The sequence below is a fragment of the Maniola jurtina genome, chromosome 25, assembly GCF_905333055.1.
Source record: "Maniola jurtina chromosome 25, ilManJurt1.1, whole genome shotgun sequence".
NCBI lineage: Eukaryota > Metazoa > Arthropoda > Insecta > Lepidoptera > Nymphalidae > Maniola > Maniola jurtina.
Genome location: NC_060053.1, coordinates 5,777,068 through 5,799,758, shown reverse-complemented (window position 1 = coordinate 5,799,758; position 22,691 = coordinate 5,777,068). Strand labels below are relative to the sequence as shown.

Below are 22,691 nucleotides of genomic sequence, written 5' to 3'. Positions count from 1 at the left end.
TAAAAAAAGATATAAATATAAATTTTGCCAACTTGTAAAGTCTTGAATATATAAGAAAAGTTATTCCGTACTTAACTCTTCTCTTTTGAAATCTGTCGCGAAAATTATTTTAGTGAAATAAAGTTGATTGTTCACAGTTGACAGAATCCTTTGGATTTCGTAAAATTCTTTTTAGATATAATGAAATGATACTTTCTTGAATGAAACTTAGTTGATATGGTAGGTACTTTTGTCTTGAGGAAAAATTTGTTGTTACTTACCTACTTTTTGTCTAAGAAAAATCTATTGATATACTCGTATTTGTCGTCAAACTTGGGCAAAATGATCTGACTTTGTAAAAAAATCATAGAAAATAATAATAAAGTATTCGAAATAATATCTACCGTAGTTTTCACACTGAAAGTAGCGTATAATAACTTCTATTAGGTTACTTACAATAGTTTTTTTCTTGCATCTCCAAAGATAGCCACCCTATTGTAAGTACCATGGAACATACAATGTTATGTCTTTGTATTAATTGTATATTTTTCTCGTGTTTCTATATTGTCATAAACATTATAGAACAGATTTTAAGAAAATTACAATCAAATGGTAGATTTTCTCATGCGTAAATCCAAAACTTGTCTACTAATGTCTAACTTGTCTATTAATGTGAAAGAAAATGTTTTTACTTTGCTGAGTTCTTGAAGCCAAAAACGTGACATGGGCGTTGCAGTAAGTCAATAATAATTATGAACGAGTAAACAAACGGCGTCACTGAAACTAGGTCAGATTCGGTTCGAAGGACCATTTTGCAAAGGTTAGATGTCGACTTGGTGATTCGAGATAAATCAAAGACATCGGCACTTGGGTACATGAAATTAACTTTGCAGTTTGCAGATTAATATGCTTATGCTATGACAGATCGAAACTGAAGGGACTCAATATATAGGACATACAATGCTCGGAAAATTAATCCAATCTTAAAGTAGCAACATGGCTATTTGCGCAGATTATAAACTAAGGATTAAATACACAAACCCAGCTAAATATTGTACATTAATAGTTGATCGCTGACGGCGTACTTTCCCAACAAAACTTCGTTTTCCACTAGTTTGTCGCAGCGACCAGGCCATTACTGAAAAACTCGCTCAGCGACACTCTCTTGACGGAAAAACACTCGCGCAGTTTGCGTAAGGATTAATTATTTAGGTAATATACTTATGTGACAGGTGATCCGTTCGGCAACGTCGCATTGGTATACTCGCTAGAGCCCAGCGACAAATTAGCCCAACTACACAATCGCTTCTCGTTGCTCGCCAACTCGTTTCTAGTTTTCACTCAACTCATTTCTCGCTCGTCGGCCACCGGACAACTGCCTAACTCCTTTGTCACGTTTTTTAACATAAACACCCAGGCTCTGTATAACTTGACGTAGATTTACTAAAAACGGCGAATGTTCCTCTTGGATTTTAGTTCAAACTATTTTTATTCCACAAGGCTCTATCTTAGGTCCCTTCATGTTTTTGGTATATATAAACGATTTACCATATTTCGTCCAAAATGATTGCGATATTGTACTATTTGCTGATGATACGTCTTTGATTTTTAAAGTCGATAGAAATTATAATAATTTTGACGATGTAAATAGAACCATATCGCAGGTTACTCATTGGTTTACTGTTAATAATTTGCTTTTAAATGCAAAGAAAACTAAGTGTGTCGAATTCGCATTGCCCAATACTAAGACGGCAAATGATTTTAATTTAATGGTAAATAATGATATGTTGAAAGTAGAAGAAACTACCGTGTTCCTAGGGATAACTTTAGATGCAAAGCTTCAATGGAACGCCCATATATCAACACTTGCTGGTAAACTCAGCTCTGCTGCTTACGCTGTTAGAAGGATTCGACAGATAACTGATGTGGAAACTGCAAAAATTGTATATTTTGCCTATTTTCACAGTATTATGTCTTACGGAATCTTACTATGGGGTAAAGCGGCAGATATTGGAAAAATTTTCGTATTACAAAAAAGGGCAATACGCGCAATCTATAATTTAAAACCGCGCGATTCCCTACGAGAGAAATTTAAGGAAATAGGTATTCTTACAGTAGCTTCTCAATATATTTACGCTAATATAATTTTTGTACGACAAAACATTCATAGTTACAAAAAAATCGGTGATTTCCACGACCGGCAAACTAGAAACCGTAATAGGCTCGCATATCCTACGCTCCGCCTCAGGAAAGTGGGAAAATCGTTTGTGGGAATGAGTGTAATATTTTATAATAAAATTCCACAATCAATTTTAGACTTGCCTTTACACAAGTTTAAAAAATCTATTAAAAGTATGCTCCTGGAAAAAGCTTATTATACAATCGAAGATTATGTAAATGACAAAAAAGCTTGGATTTGATTCGCTCCAGCAATATACGGCGCTGCAATTGCTTGTATACAGTATGGCATATTATTGTAAATTGTACATTTGAAAAGAGCAACCGCCGAGTTTCTTGCTGGTTCTTCTCGGTAGGAACAGCATTCCGAACCAGTGGTAGATTATTTTGACGATTCAAAAGCACTTGTAAAAGTTTAATTGAATAAAAATAATTTGAATTTGAATTTGAATTGTATTTCGTAGAACTAAAAATCTATGAACTTTTCCTAGTGGGATATGCATTAATAGATTTATAAGTAAAAGAAAGTTTTATTGTAAAGGCTGGTGCACATTTAGGTGGGCCTGACCTCTGGAATCAGCCTGATTGCGTCCACTGCTGGACATAGGGCATTTCTCCACCTTCCTCATCCATCCGCTTTTTCTGCTTCCTTCTAAGTATTAAATCTATAGAGCGCACTTTGACTTTGCTTAGAATTAAGTTTCAGTTAAAACGAAACAGATTAATGCCACCGGTATAACGCTGTCTCGTTTTAACAGTGTCTTAAGTCTGAGCTAAGTTATAGTGCGCTCTATAGATCTCAGCCTATTACGCTCTGTCCATCCGACCCTCGACCGATTTTTGTCGGCAAAAAATGAAACAAACAGATTGCAATATTGAAACAATCATGTTCTCCAAAAAATCGGTCAGAAAATAATCTATGACAAAAATCGGCGAAATTATCGGCTTGATTACCGATCTACAAAGTCTGACGTGGGCGGAGCAACTTAGGAACCGATAGCTGTTTACTGCGCACAAACTAAGTACCAAGGTAACTTTTTTAAAAAGACTGCTCTTGATTATTATTACTAATTTATCTTTTCAATGATTTATTTTTAAAAGATAAAAAAATCGCCGTGCATAACCGTGTTTTATGAAAAGCTAGTTGTATAGCGTTAACTTTAGGTATACTATGCTTTAGGCGCTCGCTCCACCCACGTCCGATAAATATTAATCTGACCGATTTTTTTTTCGGCAAAAGATGAAACATACGAAACACCCAAAGTATATAATATAAAATATAATATATAATATAAAAATAAGTCGGCGCCCTATTTCGAACTTACAAAGTCTGACGTGGGCGATCCACCTTAGGAAAATTTTACCGATTTACCGAAGCTATTTCCTTTTTTTTTGCATGCGGCCCGCTTGAATGTGCACGGTCCCTAGTGAACTTACAAAAGTATTTTAAAAAACTATTGTTGTTGAAAAAAAATATCTATAGTAGTCACTTAACTTGTGATCTAGATATAATAGTTCGCTGTGAAAGCAGTAAAGTTGCCACAGAGTTTTATTAAATGTTTTCATTACTTCAATGCTGTTTTATTATAACCCTATGGCCTATACTAACATCGGCAAACACCTTGACCAAATAGCGACGTAACTACCTAGTGGAAGACAAGTCGGCGAATGCAGGCAGACTTTTTTAGGGTTCCGTACCACAAATGGAAAAACGGAACCCATATAGGATCACTTTGTTGTCTGTCTGTCCGTCCGTCCGTCCGTCGTGTCTGTCAAGAAAACCTATAGGGAACTTCTCGTTGACCTAGAATCATGAAATTTGGCAGGTAGATAGATCTTATAGCACAAGTAAAGGATTAAATCCGAATTAACCGTGAATTTGTGGTTACATTCGTCCGCGTGGATTTAGGTTTTTAGAAATCCCGTGGGAACTCTTGGATTTTCCAGGATAAAAAGTAGTCTGTCTAATCCAGGATATTATCTATCTCCATTCTTTTCAGCCAAATCCATCTAGTAGTTTTTGCTTGAAGGAGAACATACATACAAACTTCCGTCTTCTAATATATCATTGTGATGCAAGAGGTCCGAGGTTTGAATCTTTTGGTTTGAAATCAAAATTTCATGGACTTTGGTTGCTTAATATTCAAATGAAATTGGAACTACGATTGTATGACACGAGTGACGGAGAGAGCCCTCTTAAGTGTCTTAAATATGAGCAAAGTCAAAGTGCGGTCTATAGACCTCAGGCTTAAAGTCAAAAGTTCAGTTCAATAAAACCACCAATATTCACTTATATCGAGTGTATTTCTGGATAAATTGGTTACAAAATACTTATCAACCGGCCGCTGGGACCGCATTTACAAGCTATCTGTAGTAGCAAAGATCAAATGAAAACCATAAGTTAGCCATTTTGATGAAGTTCCTTCACATTTACAATCTAAGTAATGTATAAAAAGCCGGACTGAAGTAGAAAAAAAAAGAAATCACGCCCATAGTCGTGCATGAATTAATTTAGTTTGAGCTTATCTTACTCTTTAGTTATTTTATAGGAAAAATATATATAATAATTAGTATAATTTAAATTATTACATAATCGTCCCTTATGCTACACCGCGCAGTCGGTAAATATAGTTAACTCACTATATCTGTACAAATATGCCGACATAGACCGTACGTTTTTTGTATCAAGCTTAAGGACAACTGACAGTATAAAAGAACCCTTTATTTCACTGAGAGCTCTACTCCTTTCGATTATAAAAAACCTGTTTTTAAAACTACTATAGTCGCGCAAAATTCAAATATAGAACTGTTTTGAAATGCAACCCGGTAACTAACTACCCTCCTTTTACAATTAACAATACTGTTCAATTTCTATTTGTAGCTTTACATATCTAAAACTACGTAAATTATGTAAATGTTTTCACTAGAAACTCGATTATACAGATTACACAATCGCCAATTTTATAATCCGAATAACCTCTTAATCAGTTTCCTACTTTATTAAAAAATAATAAAAATCAATAAATTAATAAAAATACATATTTTTTTCATTTAACGCTAACGTCAGTCAGTCTGGTTTTGCGCGACTATAATAAAACCACAGTTTAGCGACCATACAGACAAATAACGAGCGTACTTTGGCAGAGCAAACAGGGTTGGACGTTTCACAAACTCGATTCATCAACTGTTTTAATAAAAGTTACTAGTACTAAACTCTACAGTATCCGACAAAATTTGTCGTCTACGCGTTTTGCTCTATGAGTAAATATGTAACAAGTCAAACCCAATGCAAAGAATCTACCATCCTCATACAAAACTCACGATTTGACAGCTAACAGCCGCTGTCAAGTAATGGAAATTGTATGAAAACAAGCCCCAAGAATAGAATCATGTTCACTTCAATGAATGAACTGTTTACCTACTTATTTTTTGCATCACGTTTTGCAATCGACGACATACATCGACGCGACGAGCGATAATCGCTACTTCTACTTGAATCACAACTGTAAACGCTGTTCAGTCAGTTATTCACATAAAAAAGTAGAAAATTTCAAGCTTTTGTTGGATTTTAAGGTTATTTTGTGGTACAACGACATACTATAATGTAGATAACCATACTATACCTCGATTAAACCGCGCAATGTACCCGTTATCTACATCATTTTATGGGGCTGCAATTGCTTGTATAAGTACAGTATGGCATATTATTTAAAATTGAACTTGAAAAGAGCAACCGCCGAGTTTATTGCTGGTTCTTCTCGGCAGGAACGGCATTCTGAACCAGTGATAGAATTTGACGATTCAAAACCACTTGTAAAAGTTTAATTGATTAAAAATAATTTGAATTTGAATTAGTTTTCGTCTATGCATCGACCATCGAAACGTCAACCACCTATTAATACCCTTCTAGTCGAAACTTTTAAGCAAATTAACATATTTAGAGATATTTTAAAGTCTGCACAATCACTTGGTATGTGATACAGTCGTTTCGCCACTGTACGGTCGCTAGACTGCGGCTAAACGTAGCACAGCGGTGCGTGGTCGAACATTGCGGGTAAATGCGTTTACTGGCGGTCCGTGGCGCGCAGTTTCTCTTCGACGGCCTCTTGGGAGGCTTCGGAGAGGTCGGTCGCTTGGATGTACTTCTGTACGCCTACCAGCGACTTCTTCAGCGCATCGAATGAGCTGTGGATAAGAAAAAGTAAATGTCAGCCTTAAAGGAGGTAGCATTTTTTGAAGTATATCATTTCTTGGAAAACAGTTGGCAACACTGGTCCATACGCACCAATATTGCCAACTGTTTTCCAAGAAATGTGCTGTTACAAACTGCTTTCCACGAAACAACTAAAATGCATACCTATTAATTTTGTTAAAAAGCCCTAAATCTTGCTGTTGAAAAATCTGCCCTAAATAATACTATCGGTCTTGGTATCCCTAATTTTGTAAATAAAATAAAACTTAGGAGGAAAGTAGAAAATAAGATTATGTTCCAATAAGCGTGGCGTGCCATAGGATGGGGTGGCATGCCGTACTGGTGTGGCATGGCATCCCGTAGTTGCGTGGCGTGGCATGCCGTAGAGTGGCGTAGCGAGGCATGCCGTAGAGTGGGGTGCCATAGTGGCGCGGCATGCCGTGGGGTAGCGTGGCATGACACAGAGTGGCGTGGCGTGCCGTAGTGGCATGGCATGCAGTGGGGTGGGGTTACAAGTGTGTCACAGTACTCACCTAGAGTACAACATCTTCTTCTTGACCTTGGCAGTGTCTGGGCACCACGACATGAGGAACAGCTTCTGTTTCTTGCTCGCCTCCGACGTGCCTTGACACTGATGTGTGTATTCAAAATCGAAGAGTCCATATCTGGAATACATAATACAAACATGTTGTAATTTTTATATTTTTACTATACTGATGGCTGCTTGAATATAGTATTTTTTAAATCTTGTAGGAACTGATTTGCAAGGACAAAAGTAGTCTATATCTGTCTCCAGGATGCAAGCTATATTGTATACCAAATGTAAATATTATCATTTAAACGAATGGGCCGGAAAAGGCAACGTAAATTATCCGATCTGAAAAAAAAGCTAGTGGTTAAGATGGGGATCCTGGGTTCGCCTGGGCACCTCTAACTCTTTGAGTGACATTAAAATATTGTTTCATAGAAAACCTTCAATGGATTAATGAGCTCGGTGACTATCCATTCATTATTGTTAGACACTCAGTTAGTGAATCAGTCAGAATGGGCAGACTACTCGGTTACTGGAGCGAGCTTGGATGGCTGGAGTGAAGACTTCGGCGGGGAGAGGCAATGCACGCACAACAAACAGAAACCAGTCCAGAGAGAAGAAAATAATTTTCCAAATCGGCCCAGGGGTCTTTGAGTAATCGGGAAACTTTCATAAAAAAAAAAAGATTCAGACGAATTGAGAACCGCCTCCTTTTTTGGAAGTCGGTTAAAAATAAGAAGTCACCTGCACTCGCCGGTGCCGCCCTTCTGCAGATCCTCGAGGAACTGGTCATATTCAGCGTTGCGCCCGCCGACGGTCTCGACGTCGATCTGCTTCTCGTCGCGGATGTAGAACACCACGTAGCGGTGTTTCTTATCTTTCTTTATCTCTTCGTACGTGGTTTTGCACGCGTCCGAGACTGTTACACCAGACGCCTGGAAAAGAGATGAAACATACTGTGAAGTAACGTACATAATACATACAGTGATTCAGTTTTTAAGTTATGGAAAAATGGCTTTAGTAAATAGAATACCCAGCTGAGTTTGTTGTGGGCTTCTTGTCAGATTAGGGCGCGTTTGGGACCCTCATAGCTTTAGTTTTAAGGGGCATGAGACGGGTCTGGCCGCGAAATTCAAATTTAATTTGGTTTTTTTTTTTGGTTAAAATACCATAAGCCTACGTTCTCGTATTATTTTACAAATTGCGAAAAACCAAATTTTTGAATTTCGCGGGCAGGCCCGTCGCTTCCACCTTGAGTTTATGTAATAAATTGTTGCCATTACATTTCTTACAAATTCCACAATTGATGATCAATAAGTATGCCTACAATGGTACCCAATCAAATAAATGATTTGAGTTTGAGTCTACAAAATTCTCAAACATCAGCCCGGCTAGCATGGGCAGTAGATAAAAATTATATCCCCGATCATATCCACTGATTTCTATGATATCAGTGGGCTGATGTCACGACTGATCCAATGTGAGGGATATAATAACATAGCCTGAATCATCTTTATTTATAGTTTATAGGTTTCCTTACAAACCAAACTACTCATTCGATTTTAATGAGGTGGCTAGTTTGTCCTGGCGTTTCTAGTGTTTTGAAGTATATGACGTCATCACTGCTTTGTCATGTTTACATGACAGCCTTAACTGCGTAAGTGACGTCATTTCAATGGGAAGTAGGAAGTAAATGAGACATCCAAGTTTGGTTTATCAAAGAGGAAAGAATATCTGTTTTACTCCTAAAAATAATTTTTAACCTCCGACCCAAAAAGAGGGGTGTTATAAGTTTGATCTGTGTATCTGCGTATCTGTGTGTGGCATCGTAAATCCTAAATTAATTGAACCGATTTTAATTTAGTTTTTTTTGTTTGAAAGGTGGATTGATGGAGTGAGCTATAATTCAAGAAAATCGGTTCTGCCGTTTGAAAGTTATCAGCTCATTTCTAGTAACTGTAACCTTCACTTGTCGGGGGTGTTAAAATTTTATTGATTTACACTTGTTTTTAACAATTTTAGTGCTTTTTAGCAAAATCATCACTATCCAGTGCATTTTCGAGGTTAGTTTAGTGCAGAAAGTAGTTGGCAACGCTGTTCAAAACTGCTTGGCTGAACCGAATATTTTAATCAATTTAATTATTCCGTATTTCAAGACTAACGACTTCCAAGACACACTGGTACATGATACTAGGTTAAAAGCTTAAAGTAAGGGTGACCAATCGACACTTAGGCTGAGATCTATAGAGGCACTTTGATTTTGCTCAGACACTGTCAAAACGAGACAGAGTTATACCACTGGCATAAATCTGTCTCATTTTAACTGAAACAAGTCTAAGCAAAGTCACAGTGCCCTCTACAGGTTTATTTTTCTCTCTTTCGTCTGGCTTTACAAAGATTAGCCAATGTCAAGTTTGTAGTTATTCACAAGTTAGGGAAACTATACAAGTATGGACTTCATCTGTGCCGACTCACGCGCTACACCCCTTTAGAGCGCTTCCCAGTCAGTTCCACCACCAAAACACAAAACCTGGCCACTTCTAACAAAAAAAAAACACCCCAAAAAGGCAGAGCACCCGCGCCAGCAAACGCCAACACAGATGAAGTCCCTCTACAGGATTCAACCTAAGTTATGCTGCGCTGTGCTGTGCTCACCTAAGCTAACTTGCTGGTGCGATGTATTTTTACAAAGAACATTGAGCTGCATGGTGTGCTGCGCGACTGAGACAGCGCGATACGCATGCGCACAAGTGCAAGCGAGATAGACGGAAGACTGAGCGAGATGGGCAATGTTATGACGAGCGAGCTAGCACTATCGTGTGATCCTTGCTATGTTTTAAACACAGCATCCGTACAAAGCGCAGACAGCAGGACTTGTTTGTATCTTCATCCATACTAATTAATATAAATGCGAAAGTGTGTCTGTCTGTCTGTTAGCTTTTTATGGCTCAACAGTTTAAGCATTTTGATGAAAGCTACAGAACTAGCTTACATCCCAAGGACGGATATAGGCTAATTTTTATCCCGGAAAATTAAAGAGGTTTCATAAATAGTAAATACCCATCCGTTAATCGTATATGAACTTTGGTACAAAGGTCGCTTGCATGAAGGAAATTGACATGGATAATTTTTTATCCCGGAAAACCAATGAGTTCCCACTGTTTGCTACGCTTTCACGGCTCAACCGCAGAACCGATTTTTATGTTTTTACAGACTTAGGACTTACATTCCGGGGAAGGACATAGGCTACTTTTAATCCCGGAAAAACAAACAGTTCCCGCGGGATTGCTAAATACTCATCCGCTTGATCGATTTGTATGTTTGGTACAGAGGTAGCTTGCGTCCCTGTTATTGACATAGGCAACTTTTTATCCCGGGAAATCAAACAGTTTCCACGGGATCTTTAAAAACCTAAATCCACGCGGACGAAGTCGCGGGCATCCTCTAGTCTAGTTATAATCTAAGAGGAGCGATAGACCATAAGACAGCACAGCGAACTTGGTGTTGATTGGTCACCCTAAGTAGGGTACTCTGTCAGAATATACCTACTATTTCGTTCGTCATAAATCCTTCCCGTCGCGTTCACGTAATGAGCAGCTGGCGTTACACATCTTACTATTTTAGTGCTCTGTATTAGAGAGCCATTTGTTTACTAATGTCAAAACGATATTGTGGGATGCTTGGCTTAGTAATAAATTAAGAGCACTTTACTGTGTGTAGACTGCGGAGTAACAAACAGGTTGAAAGGGACAACAACAATAATTTCTTTGGAATGCAAGACATCTATTTTTAACCACCGACCCAAAAAGAGGGGTGTTATAAGTTTGACGTGTGTATCTGTGTATCTGTCTGTGGCATCGTAGCTCAAAAACTATAATGAACCGATTTTAATTTAGTTATTTTGTTTGAAAGGTGGCTTGATCGAGAGTGTTCTTAGCTATAATCCAAGAAAATCGGTTCAGCCGTTTGAAAGTTATCAGCTCTTTTCTAGTTACTTTAACCTTCACTTGTCGGTGGTGTTATAAATTTTTAATTTACACTTGTTCAAAATATTGACCAGAGACTTGAACGGGTATTCACTACAATATAGATGGTGACTTTTTCATAATTGAAATCCTTATACCCCTTATAGATACCTTTTTTTTCTCTCTCGTCTGGCTCTACACTGATTAGCCAATGTCAAGTTTGCAGTTATTTACAAGTTAGGGAAACTATATGTGTAAGTATGGACTCTGTCTGTGCCAGCGCCCGCCGACATACACGCGGCGCCCCTTTAAAGCGCTTCCCAGTCAGTTCCACCACCAATAAACACCAACAGAACACAAAAACCGGCCACTTCTCACAAAAAAACACTCCAAAAAGACGCAACACGCGCGCCAGCAAACGCCACCACAGACGAAGTCCTTATAGATACCTAGTTACTACTTACAAGAATCTAGATGATGCCAGCGAAATCATTTGCATGAATTTTGTTTTTTTTTTAATCCTGTGGTAATATCCTGCCTATGCAAGGTACCTTCTGTACCAAGTAGATGTCCGGAACTTCGTCCATGTGGATTTGATTTCAGGGTTCCGTACCTCAAAAGAAAAAACCGAACTTATAGGATCACTTTGTTGTCTGTCTGTCTGTACGACAGAGCAGAGCAGTCAAAGGAAAAACAGAAACCCATAAAGGATCACTTTGATGTCCGTATGTCTGTACGACAGAGCAGAGCAGTCAGTCTTTTTCCTTTTTGAGGTACGAAACCCTAAAAAGTTTCAATGCTTGTTTCAATTTTCCCTTTCTAAACTCTATCAATGAATTGAACTGTTCATTATTTATCTGCAGACGAAAGCGAGTCGCATCGGGCGGTGTACCCACCCGCATGGGCGTGTATAAATAGACGCATCGGACGTCTAAATGTAGACACGCATAACCAACACGTGCGTCTGCCTAGGAGATGTATCGACAGACATGCACAAATTGTCGGCATTTTTTGTTGCTTCAAACAAAAAATAACAATACTGGCTAATTCACAACACAATCTTTAAGGTGCACTAGACGGGTCTGCCAACGAAATTTTTTAATTTGGTTTTTCGAAATTCATTAAGAGGGCTCTCTCCGTCACTCGTTTCATACAATCGTAGTTCCTATTTCATTTGAATATTAAGCACCAATGTCCATGAAATTTTGCAGACATATTCTAGAAACTAATATCTATGTCTGTGGTTTCCAGATTTCTGTTAAAATATTCGGTTTCAAAGTTACGCGGTCTTAAAAATTTTCATACAAATCTTTGAGCCCCTGTAATTTTAAAACTACATATTTTTAGAAAAATCTATAATAAATCAACACCACAGACACAGATATTAGTTTCTAGAATATGTCTGCAAAATTTCATGGACTTTGGTTGCTTAGTAGTCAAATAAAATTGGAACTACGATTGTATGAAACGAGTGACGGAGAGAGCCCTGTTAAACTAATACGACAAAGTAGGCTTATGGCATTCTAATAGCGCCAATGGTAGTAACAAGTATCATCTCCACAGGTTAATATGAAAATCTTTACTTGAAAGTGTTCAGTTTAAGAATTTCCACCCCAGACTAAAAAAATAATGTCCAAATTCGTCTGGTCACAATATGTATTTTCAACCCCCGACCCAAAAAAAGGAGTGTTATAAATTTGACGTGTGTATCTGTCTGTGGCATCGTAGCTCCTAAACTAATGAACCGATTTTAATTTAGTTTATTTTTGTTTAAAAGGTGGCTTGATCGAGAGTGTTCCTAGCTATAATCCAAGAAAATCGGTTCAGCCGTTTGAAAGTTATCAGCTCTTTTCTAGTTACTGTAACCTTCACTTGTGGGGGGTGTTATAAATTTTTAATTTACACGTCTTGTTCTTCGACTCACTTCTGTCATACGTCAACGCATTTGCCACCCCTTTTGCACACATATACTCTTTCACTCAAACTTTTTCTTTGGTCATCCTCTCCTCTTTTTAACCCCCGACCCAAAAAGAGGGGTGTTATAAGTTTGACGTGTGTATCTGTGTGTCTGTGTATCTGTGTATCTGTCTGTGGCATCGTAGCGCCTAAACGAATGAACCGATTTTAATTTATTTTTTTTTTGTTTGAAAGGTGGCTTGATCGAGAGTGTTCTTAGCTATAATCCAAAAAAATTGGTTCAGCCGTTTAAGAGTTATTAGCTCTTTTCTAGTTTTCTTGTAGAAAAGATGGTTAGATAACCGTTAGGTTCATAATATTATGTCAATTGTCAAATGTCAAGCTGTCAAGCTCACTTGTCGGGGGTGTTATAAATTTTTAATTTACACTTGTTTCCTTCCACATTCATATTTAACATTCTTTTAATGACCTGATTTTCTCCCCTCCGCATTACATGCCCATAGCATGCCAATTTATTACCTCTCATCTTTTCTTCCACTGGCGCTACTTTTAAACTTCCCCTTATATATTTATTCCTTAGCTTATCCATTCTTGTCACACCACACATCCATCTCAACATTCGCATATCGGTCGCATGTACTCGTCTTCGAAAATTTCAAGTCCTAGATCTAGGAATTGTTGACACGCCTTTTCGACGTAGCCTTGCCTTGAACAATGCGCTTGCAATATCTGTAACATCACAATTGGATAGCAAATAACTAGATTGTGATTGTAATAAAGTATCATCTAGATAAAATACGTGCGATAATGACATTGAATTGAAGATAATATTATAGTTATCTTAAAGTTATCGTAAGTTTACAGATTGTACGAGTGATTAAGAGGGCTCTCTCCGTCACTCGTTTCATACAATCGTAGTTCCAATTTCATTTGAATATTAAGCAACCAAAGTCCATGAAATTTTGCAGACATATTCTAGAAACTAATATCTATGTCTGTGGTTTTCCAGATTTCTGTTGAAATATTCGATTTCAAAGTTATGCGGTTTTAAACATTTTCATACAAATCTTTGAGCCCCTGTAATTTTAAAACTACATATTTTTAGAAAAATCTAAAACACCACAGATATTAGTTTCTAGAATATGTTTGCAAAATTTCATGGACCTTGGTTGCTTAATATTCAAATGAAATTGGAACTACGATTGTATGAAACAAGTGACGGAGAGACCCATCTTAAACGGTGACGCGAAGGAATTAGTAATTGATTAAATATTAATGCAAAAATAAGTCATTACTACCTCTCATCATTGACTGCATTATCACATCCAAGCACAAAGTTGTGAATAGAAAATTCACACATGAGTAATTCATTAAGAATTTTTCTGTCCATAACTTTGGTCTTAGATGTGATCTCATGGCAAGTGATGATGGAAGGTGGTGTTATTCATACCGTCATATCTTTTTCGTCGTACCACTCTTGACACAGAGGTCATGGTCATCACGAGGTGACCTGTTTAGGGGCAAATGATATGCGCGTTACATTTTTTTTTTTCAAATTATAGCAATGTCATACAAAGTAGTAGCAAGATGTCCGCCTCCTATCCGGGAGGTCGGAGGTTCGGTCCTCTCTCTATGTTTTCGGAGTTTTATGTGTTGTGAGAACAATTAAATATCACTTGCTTTAACGGTGAAAGGAAACATCGCGAGGAAATCGGCATGCTTGACAGTTCTTCAGTGTTCTCAAAGGTATGTGAAGTCTGCCAATCAGCATTGGGCTTGCGCGTGGCAGACTATGGCCTAAAGGGTTTAGTCCGTAAGCCCTTCTCACTCTTGAGACGAGACCCGTGCCAGAGTAAACTAGAGTGAGGGAACTCTCGGTTTGATCCTGAATCGACAATATGTCTAATAATAGGCTATGGTGACTTAAAATCAAAGATAATAAGAGCTACTTTAGGGTTGCCTTCGTCAAATGATGACGCCTGCCAGTAACGTGGAATATTCGACGTTTTGGATAGAATCAGGCGTTACTTTGCGGAAGTTCATGTTTAGCAAGAAACAGTTAAAATTATTTTGCTATAATCCGCCAACAGAAAAAATCTGTATGGTCAAACATGCAGTTACAAAAGCTAAGCACCGCTTACCTCCCCAACCAAGCAATAAAGCCAAGTTCCCAAGCAAGCACTGCCACCACCACTCACATGCACCACCACACAAGACTTTTCCACTACTCTCGACGCACGTTTCGCCCCGACACCGGAGCATCCTCAGGAGATTTCGACTTTACAATGCTGTACTGTCATTGACAATAGAGGATGAGGATGCTCCGGTGTCGGGGCGAAACGTGCGTCGAGAGTAGTGGAAAAGTCTTGTGTGGTGGTGCATGTGAGTGGTGGTGGCAGTGCTTGCTTGGGAACTTGGCTTTATTGCTTGGTTGGGGAGGTAAGCGGTGCTTAGCTTGTAACTGCATGTTTGACCATACAGATTTTTTCTGTTGGCGGATTATAGCAAAATAATTTTAACTGTTTCTTGCTATTCGACGTTTTGTTAGAAGTTCCCAAACTGTCATTCTCGTGAACTGTGCCAGTGCTCAGTAGTGAGCCGGCAATGGGTTGATCATTGATGATGATGATAATGATGATGAGAATTACCTGATGGTGAGATTTATGAGTATTATCTGTTACATCTAACCGCAAATATTAGGCAAGCAGAAGAGATTATAAGAGTAACCAATTTGTTTCCAATAAACACACGCGTTTTAGTTTCTCAATAACACGAACAGTTTACAAACGACGAAAAAAAAAAACAATGTGGAAAGATTATAATCAGCTTGGTGATGAGATTCTAGTAAATAGCCGACGGTTAATATTAGAACCGTGTGACGACAAACGGACAAGCCCACGCGATATGTAGTCTTTGATAAATTCTACGTTCTGGACATTTGGTAGAGTTTGCTTACAAAGATGCTCTATTATAATTAATCTACAGGCTTCTTCATAGTGGTTTTTTATAGTTCCGTACCACTAAAGGAAAAAAGGAACCCTTACAGGATCACTTCGTTGTCTGTCTGTCTGTTGTGTCTGTCAAGAAACCTATTAGATAATCCCGTTGACCTAGAATAATGAAATAAACATATCCCATGGTAAAGTTGGTATTTTAAAAGTTTGTTACGTCGATAATGGCGTCGGCTTCGCTATTAGCGAAATAAACAACGTTTACTTACGTACTGGTATGGTTTCACTTAATGTGAAATATTATTATTTGCATAGGAATCCCAACGAGCCGTTTCAGCAGTATTGCTTTTTTTAACCCCCGACCCAAAAAGAGACAGACAGACATATACACACGTCAAACTTATAACACCCCTATTTTTGGGTCGGGGGTTAAAAATTACAAAACTTCTGAAAAATATCCTGTGCAATACTAACAGACAGACAAAATTGAACCGATATGATCTAAATTTTGGACCTTAGAATTGACCAACGCGACGTTTCGTTTCTATGAGTCTACTAGATCAACAATCCGCCGAATCCAATGCATCAAGCCGGTACTTGAATACCACTCTTGACCTTTGCAATAAACTCGCGATCACTCACAGTACATTTGACAATGAAGTTTCGCGGCTGAATCGATGTCATTGGCATGAGTCATTGACCTGACGTCAGAGCGGCGGAGGTCATTCGCCTCTCACCCTTCGATCTTAATAAGAGGGCTGGTTTCATGTTGTGGAGGGATGCTGTGATCTGTGCTTGTTTTAAGGCTCAAGTGTAGGGTAAAGACTAGATTTTCTAACGATATTGTCAATTAAGGTGCATGCGACGGGCCTGCCCGCGAAATTCAAATTTAATTTGGTTTTCGCAATTTGTAAACTAATAGAACGTAGGCTTGTGGCATTTTATTTGCGCCTATGGCAGTATCATCCTCACAGGTTTATATAAAAATCTTTACTTGAAAGGGTCCAGTTTAAGAAATTAGTTCTAGTATGGACTGACTAAGATGCAATAAGCCTACGTTGTCGTGTTAGTTTACATATTGCGAAAAACCAAATTAAATTTGAATTTCGCGGGCATACCCGTCTCATGCCCCTTAAACATACTGTCTTTAAGAGGGGTCTCTCCGTCACTCGCTTCATACAAACGTAGTTCCAATTTCATTTGAATATTAAGCAACCAAAGTCAGATCAGTCAGACAGTAAAACAGATTTTTATTTATTTTTATGCACAATAGTTTTTGATTTATCGTGCAAAATGTCAAAAAAAATACCCGAGTACGGAACCCTCGGTGCGCGAGTCCGAATCGCACTTGGTCGGTTTTTATTTATATATCGTCAGTCGATAACAGAGTCCATCCCCGTTGGGACAGGGCCTTCCGGCCAATGTGTCCCCAAAGGAAATCCTTGTCTCCAACGACAAATATTTTATTCAAGTCTGATTTTCATTCTGACAACATTTCATGACGAGGTTCGATAGCTATGCATTTCCGAAAGTTCTTGGCGATTTAAAACATGTTAGCTTTAGAGCCTCGATAGCTCAACGGTTGAGGAGCGGACTGAATTCCGAAAGGTCGGCGATTCAAAAAAGTCTAAAGGTATAATTATTCATTAAAATTGTATACAATAAAATATTCTAATGCAAAACGGACTTTCAAATGCCTGAACCGATTTTCTTGGATGATAGCTAAGAACACCCTCGATCAAGCCACCTTTCAAACAAAAAAAAACTAAATTAAAATCGGTTCATTCGTTTAGGCGCTACGTGCCACAGACAGATACACACGTCAAACTTATAACACCCCTCTTTTTGGGTCGGGGGTTAAAAACTAGGTTCTGATTCTTTCCCCAATGTTGCATGTTGTCTAGGAAATCGATACTAACTCTGCGGGTATATTGCGCCCTTCATGCGGCACTTTGTCAAACTTGTTTTAACTTTGAAGAAAACTGCAGCACTCTGACTGAAAAAATCTTTTTTATTAGGGCTCCGAATGAAATAACGGAACCCTTATGGGATCGCTTGTGTGTATTTTGAAAAAAGTCTAGGGTCTTCAAATAGGCAAAGCTCTCAAAATTATGCGTACAAACTTCTATAATATTTATTTTATCGTATACCCTCGTGTTGTAAATTAAAAATTTACAACACCCTCGACCAGTGAAGGTTACAGTAACTAGAAAAGAGCTGATAACTTTCAAACGGCTGAACTGATTTTCTTGGATTATAGCTAAGAATACTCTCGATCAAGCCCCCTTTAAACAAAAAACTTAATTAAAATCTGTTCATTAGTTTAGGAGCTACGATGTTCTTAGCTATAATCCAAGAAAATCGTTCAGCCGTTTGAAAGTTATCGGCTCTTTTCTAGTTACTGTAACCTTCACTTGTCGGGGGTGTAATAAATTTTTAATTTACACTTGTTATGTGTAGGAAGTATGTATAGTGCGCGACTGGTTGAGATGGCAACCGGAGTGGGGAAACCCCGCACACCCCCTGCGCTAACCCGCTGCGGGTGTGCGTCCCGCCTCCTCATACCCCGTTTGCCATCTAAACCTGTCGCGTACTATACGTGCATGTACCAAAGGCTCATTTCGCAAAGGCTTTTAAATAATAGCGACTTGTTATGATGCAATAAAGTGCAATTCAGCTACCACAGCACTGCAGTCTAAAGTTTAATGAATAGTATGTAAGGGTCCAAATAAATATAATGATGCAAGCTGCCTAGGAGACATAATTAAGAGGCCTTGTAAAGGTTGCGCTGATGATTCTTGTTAGAAAATACTAGCCGATGCCGCGACTTCGCCCGCGTGGATTTAGGTTTTTTGAAAACCCGTGGGAACTCTTTGATTTTCCGGGATTAAAAGTAGCCTATGTGCTAATCCAGGGTATAATCTATCTCCATTCTAAATTTCAGCCCAATCCGTCCAGTAGTTTTTGCGTCAAGGAGTAACAAACATACACATACACATACACACACACACACACACACACACACATACAAACTTTCTCCTTTATAATATTGATGATATGATACAAGTCTAGGATGCAACACTCATCCAAGCAGACCTATTCATGCTGACTGACTGACTGACTGACTGATCTAACACAGACAGCTCAAACTACTGGACGGATCCAGGCTGTTTGGCATGTATAGATACTTATAAACATTTCTGCCAAGAATTTTTGAAAATTCAGTCCCTAAGGGGGGGTAAGCTACCCGTGCGAAGCCGGGGCGGGTCGCTAGTAATTAACACACGCTGGCTAGACTTGCTATCTTTGTAACGGATATATTTTATGCGCATAATATTAAAAGCTGCAGACTGTTAATTAAAAAGTTAATGAATTATTGAAAGCAAACTTATTAGTGCCATCCACTTTGTATGTAGCGTGAAAAAACAGACGTTTATGCTGTGTGCAAATTAATATTGTAACTGTAAAAGAAAATATCTAAAGGAGATCTTTCGATCTTGTCCCCCCTTCACCATTTTACCACCGAACCGCAAGACGTCGGGCGAGTTTCCATCCTTATGTCGTTGACATTCCATCTACACGCACAAAACGTTTTGCGTCTTCATTCCTCATACGCATGGCTAAGGTTTGGAATACTCTTCCGCGATCTGTGTTTCCTACCAATTACAATCCGGGTATCTTTAAAACAAGAGTGAATAGGCACCTTCTAGGTAAACGCGTCCCATCTTAGACCACATCATCACTTTCCATCAGGTGTGATTGTGGTCAAGCGCTTACCTATAGTGAATAAAAAAAAGATTTTATTGCAGTAACATGATCATCATGATCAACCCATCACCAGCTCACTACTGAGCACCCCATGCTTAGAATTAGAAGGGGTTTGGGTTTCGCCTCGAGCTCAACACCGCTTGCTTGATGGCTGGCTTTTCCTGCATGTTTATCAGTGGGAGGGCGGGCGGTGCATGTCGCATGCTGCATATTGCACCATATAGATATATTTGGTTTAGCGGATTATAGCAAATAAGCTTTTGGTTCCTTGTAGATAATGGTGATGATGAATTTGTAACAACAAAGTGTAGACCTTTGCTCGACCCGTTCTCAGTAGTGGGCCGACAATAGCTTGATCATGATTATGATTGTGATGAAACTTTGTTCTCAGTAGTGGGCCGATAATAGCTTGATCATGATTATGATTGTGATGAAACTTTGTTCTCAGTAGTGGGCCGATAATAGCTTGATCATGATTATGATTGTGATGAAACTTTTTGTTAGTCTATGGTTATACCTTTTATTATTTTAAGAATCCTTATTCTGTAAAGTGGAACAGTGACAAATTAAAATGCTGAGATAATAATAATTCCAAACATTGTGGTTTGCATCTAGTTACAGGCTTGTTACAGGTTAATAAGAATTTTCCTTATATGGACAATATACAAGTGCCCTGTATGTATTGACATTGGCTTTATGTATAACATTACAGGTTTTACATTCAAGGTTTTGTATATGAGAAGATGGATTATAATATCTAGGTCACTATTAAGATCTTAACAGACAATTTTATTACCAGTTACTACTTGGGAACTGAAAATGTAATGTATTGAATGAATGTTATGTATAATGCATACAATTGAGATCTGCCAATTTTAACCCCTGAGCTGAAAATAGAGGTGTTTTTTTTTTGTTTGAAAGGTGGCTTGATCGAGAGTGTTCTTAGCTATAATTCAAGAAAATCGGTTCAGCCGTTTAAAAGTTATCAGCTCTTTTCTAGTTACTGTAACCTTCACTTGTCGGGGATGTTATAAGTTTTTAATTTACACTTGTTATTATATCAATAAATAGAGTAAGTTTTCCTTGGTAGGGCAATATCTGTAGCTTGAGTTTTTAAAGTAAGCATGTGATATGGTTAATTGTTAGTAATTATTCTGTTTATCAATTTTCTTCATGTTATGCCTTTTTCCAGTACAAACCATGATGTTACAACTTCAGATTGGACTACTTGATTTATGCGCTGTGTATATCACACTTGACACTAATATTATAAAGGCGAAAGTTTGTGTGTATGTTTGTTACTCTTTCACGACAAAACAGGCCAAAATTACTTGACAGATTTGGCTGGGAATGGAGATAGATTATACCCTGGATTAACACATGGCTACTTTTTATCCCGGGAAATCAATGACTTCCTACAGGATTTTTAAAAAACCTATATCCACGCGAACAAGTCGCGGGCATCAGCTAGTCAGACTTTATGAATCAAATTGGAAGGCATTGAGGCCTTTGAAAGTGTAAAGGAAGGGTTTAACATGACCACAGTAAAACGTCGCATGTGGCGGTCCTACGGTAGCGTATTTCGATGTCATACGTCATACCGGCGACTCGCTAATGAGTAACCTGTAGTGAAAGTTACTGCGATAAAAAACTGGTGATTCATCTTAACCTATGACTCACATAAGCCTCATACAACATCCAAACTGAGCACATAAGGAAACCATTTAGTTAACATGTTACAATACGATTCGTATAAGAATTGATAACGGATTTATGTACTTATATAGATACAGATAGTAGGTTAGTAACCTTGGCATTGATAGTGGAATTTAGTGCAAATAAATGGTTATTTCAGTGACGGAGGGTGAAAGGAGACGCCCAGTCGATTCGCCCCCCCAAAAATAGACTTGAAATCGCCGTACAAGACACTATGCCTTATATGGTTAAGTAGTAAAGCGACTGCGCATAGCAATGCCGCAGGTTCAATGCTCTCGCCGGCTGGCGACTGATAACCGCTAAACCACGAAAATTCAACGAGTAAACACCGACTACTTCGTCATAAAAGGCGGTGATACAGAAACCTTTCACAATAAGTGAAATTTAACACCATTATATTCGGAAAGACTGACCGGGTCCTTACGAACACTTTTTGGGGCATAATTATCCAGCTAAAAACACAACACGTGGCATAAAATCACTGAACGGTGACAACTTTTTCGAAGAAAAGGCGTGCGAAGTCGGCAGACTTGGGCAAATAATGGCCGACGGCCGCGCCGGTCGTCGATGGGCCGTAATGCGCCATTTTGACGAATTTTTCCACAGTAATTTTTAACAAAACACAGCACAATCGTGAAACACTGCAATTTATTCTCATAACTTACCATTTTTTGATGTTAAGCACGTAAAAATTCCACCACTAAACTTCACTGACTCCACGACAACGGCGACCGGAACAACACTGATTTGTAACGTTGGCCAAGCGCAACTTCGTGGCGGCCAATCAGCGCATGTGTCAAAATTATCAAAATGAGTCAACACAGTAACTTTTTTGATTAAGTTTTAATTGGAAATTCACAACAACTTCATGGAATGTTTGTTTATACTGATAAATTTATTTGAAAGTTATACTTAAAAACAATAATGATGAAGAATAACAAAAATGTATTATTATTTTTATATGCAGATGTCACAAGATGACAACTTTTCAAAATACTAGTAGCTCCGTTTCAGCACGCAATACTACTACAGAAATAAATAGAGATGATTTTATTTTAAAGGAGCTTCAGTGACGACGAGATTAGATAAAATACGTCGGTCTTTTCAGCGTAGAGAAACAACTATTTCAAAACACCTCTTCACGTTTGATTTTGATAACTACTCCAAGAGTGAGTCACTGATGACGATAATATTTTAGCCAATAGGCGTAGGGTATTCAATAAATGTCCTTATATGGACTGGCGGAAACAGCCGCGAAAATCCTATGGCTGTTCGAATTAGCGCGGGTAATTTTGCATGATAATCTTGATAATTTTTTTTTAATATAATACTGGCTTTGTTTACTTTATGTAATGTTAATTATGTAAGCTTTCATGTAAATCTTTGATCTTGTGTGATAATATTGAGTATTGACCTTTATTTATACTTCTAAGGTTCCAATCAGAATTTTTATAGCAAGATGCATGATAGTAAAGAAAACTTGACTATTTGCA

The 22,691-nt window shown here is 38.2% G+C and overlaps 1 protein-coding gene and 1 long non-coding RNA gene across 2 annotated transcripts; one reads left to right on the top strand and one right to left on the bottom strand.

Moving 5' to 3' along the window:
• The first annotated feature begins 4,039 nt into the window (after positions 1–4,039).
• LOC123878241 lies at positions 4,040–18,420 on the top strand. Its single transcript, XR_006798799.1, has 3 exons — positions 4,040–4,050; positions 7,243–7,244; positions 18,179–18,420. It is a non-coding gene; the product is annotated as an uncharacterized LOC123878241 (long non-coding RNA).
• On the bottom strand, positions 4,443–22,359 carry LOC123878237 (cofilin/actin-depolymerizing factor homolog). The gene is made up of 4 exons (XM_045925388.1): positions 21,864–22,359; positions 7,626–7,816; positions 6,883–7,014; positions 4,443–6,342 (listed from the first exon to the last, which is right to left on the bottom strand). Exons 1-4 carry the CDS (start codon positions 21,864–21,866, stop codon positions 6,222–6,224), a joined length of 447 nt encoding a protein of 148 aa, XP_045781344.1. The 5' UTR covers positions 21,867–22,359; the 3' UTR covers positions 4,443–6,221.
• Between the last annotated feature and the right edge of the window lie 332 nt (positions 22,360–22,691).

Coding starts and splice junctions, on each gene's coding strand:
- LOC123878237 (XM_045925388.1), bottom strand. Junction 7,015..7,625: donor GGCGGCACCGGCGAGTGCAG/GTGACTTCTTAT, acceptor TATGTATTCCAG/ATATGGACTCTTCGATTTTG. Junction 6,343..6,882: donor AAGAAGATGTTGTACTCTAG/GTGAGTACTGTG, acceptor TCTTATCCACAG/CTCATTCGATGCGCTGAAGA.